The sequence below is a fragment of the Cricetulus griseus genome, chromosome 6 (assembly GCF_003668045.3).
Source record: "Cricetulus griseus strain 17A/GY chromosome 6, alternate assembly CriGri-PICRH-1.0, whole genome shotgun sequence".
NCBI classification, from domain to species: Eukaryota; Metazoa; Chordata; class Mammalia; order Rodentia; family Cricetidae; genus Cricetulus; species Cricetulus griseus.
This window is the reverse complement of record NC_048599.1, coordinates 89671395-89673679: the sequence shown is the minus strand read 5'-3', so window position 1 is coordinate 89673679 and position 2285 is coordinate 89671395. Positions and strand designations below refer to the sequence as shown.

At 37.3% G+C, this 2285-nt stretch overlaps 1 protein-coding gene across 1 annotated transcript; it reads left to right on the top strand.

Annotated features, from left to right (window-relative positions):
• Positions 1-479: 479 nt before the first annotated feature.
• Positions 480-1415, top strand: LOC100761668 (olfactory receptor 5M8). The gene has a single exon (XM_027421213.2). It carries the CDS (start codon positions 480-482, stop codon positions 1413-1415), a length of 936 nt encoding a protein of 311 aa, XP_027277014.1.
• Positions 1416-2285: the final 870 nt, after the last annotated feature.

Below are 2285 nucleotides of genomic sequence, written 5' to 3'. Positions count from 1 at the left end.
CTTAGAACTAGAAATTGAAATAAGTTTAAAACTAAAATATAAGAAATGGAGTTAGGTAAGTGTTCTAATTTAGATTAAGAATGTTTATAGTTCAAGAGAAAATTTCCAAAGAAATTAAAACACTAAGCTATCAAACAGATTGGGACTCGGTAGCCAATGGGTATTTAAAAATATTTTGGAGTCCACTGAGATAGGGGCAAAGGATGATAGAAAAAGAAAAGAAAATGCAAAATGAAAATGAAAACATTTCTGTGGAGCTGATTCTCAGTAGATCAGGAAAACATACAGGTGGGAAGTGAGAATAATGAGCAGGGAGAGGCTGAAGTCAGCCAAAACATGGAGGCTTCTTTGTGGTAAGTGTCAGAGTAAGTCAACTTAATCAGTGGTGGGTCTGCACAGAGGGAGAAACTAATTCAATTTTGGCCCTTTATGGCATGTCTATTCTGACATAAAGTTTCCATTTCTCCTTGCAAGCCATCATGAAGAGAAACTTGACCTCTGTGACAGAGTTCATCCTCTTGGGACTTACCAGTCGTGTAGAGCTTCAGATCCTCTTTTTTGTGGTGTTTCTGGCCATATATGTGATCACAGTGGCAGGCAACCTGGGCATGATATTGCTCATCCACTCCAATGCCAGACTTCACACTCCCATGTACTTTTTCCTGAGTCACTTATCCTTTGTGGATATGTGCTTCTCCTCCAATGTGACTCCAAAAATGCTCCAGATTTTCCTTTCAGAAAAGACAACTATTTCCTACCCTGCATGTTTGGTTCAGTGTTACCTCTTCATTGCCCTGGTCCATGTTGAGATCTACATCCTAGCTCTGATGGCCTTTGATCGGTACATGGCCATCTGCAACCCCCTACTTTATGGTAGCAAGATGTCCAGGAGTGTATGCATATCCCTTGTCATAGTACCTTACATGTATGGGGCACTCACTGGTCTCATGGAAACCATGTGGACTTACAACCTTGCTTTTTGTGGCCATAATGAAATCAATCACTTCTATTGTGCTGACCCACCATTGATTAAGTTGGCTTGTTCTGACACTTACCACAAAGAAACCTCCATGTTTGTTGTGGCTGGCTTCAACCTCTCCCTCTCCCTGCTTATCATTCTCACTTCTTATCTTTATATTTTTCCTGCTATCCTGAGGATCAGCTCCAATGAAGGCAAGCACAAAGCTTTCTCTACCTGTGGCTCCCATCTGACAGCTGTTATCATATTCTATGCGACTCTTTTTTTCATGTATCTTAGACCCACATCCAAAGAATCTGTGGAACAAGGCAAGACAGTTGCTGTGTTCTATACCACAGTCATTCCCATGTTGAACCCCATGATTTATAGCCTTAGAAACAAAGATGTGAAAGAAGCAATAAGCAAAGAGCTGTCACGGAAAAAAGCATTTTTCTAAAAAAGAAACATTTGTTTTCTTTGGCATTATTGGCAGTTTGCCTAGGTATTATTATTTTTTAAGTCATAGCAAACAATACTTACAGGAAAGTAAAGCATGGCAAGACAATAGGGAGCAAGAGATTGCATATGATTAATTTTTTTCTAAAATTCAAACATATAAAATTTTGATCGAAATATTTTATATAACTGCATTTATCTCTCTTTTTGCTCTTAGTTGATGTTCCTTGCATATTCTGCCTTTGGAAGCTTTATTTTTCAATCCTTTGGATTTGTGGCTACTTCTGGAAGATAAATTATGTTAGAACTCACCAATGTTACTTTTCTTTTAGCACTATTCATTTGGTTTCTCACTAGTATATTATATTTTCCTTTGCCATGATGAAAATCAATATTAAAGTTATTGGGTGTTTGGTCATGAGATTATGGTATATAATTGTAAGACAACAATCACTTGTAGTATAAAATTACTGTGGGTACCTTGTGATCTTAGGAAAGCTATTGTCTGTTAAATCTGCTTGTTTCTACAGCATGCAATGATCTTTATTGATGGACTGAATGTCACACACCACAGATTCCAACATACTGTGTCATGGAAGAATTTTTCTATGCATTAAGTTTAAAATTATTGTTGAATAAGAATATATACAGTTTTTACATTTTATTTATTTATTTTATATGCTGACCTCAGTTTCCACTCACACCTCTCCTCCCAGTTCCTCAAGCACTCTGTTCCCACTCCCCAATCCACTCCTTCCCTGTTTCTGTCTAGTAAAGGACAGGTTTCACATGAGTTTCAACAAAACATAGCATATCAAGTTGTACTAAGACTAACCACTATATTGTCAGATATTCTTGTAAGGTAAGTACA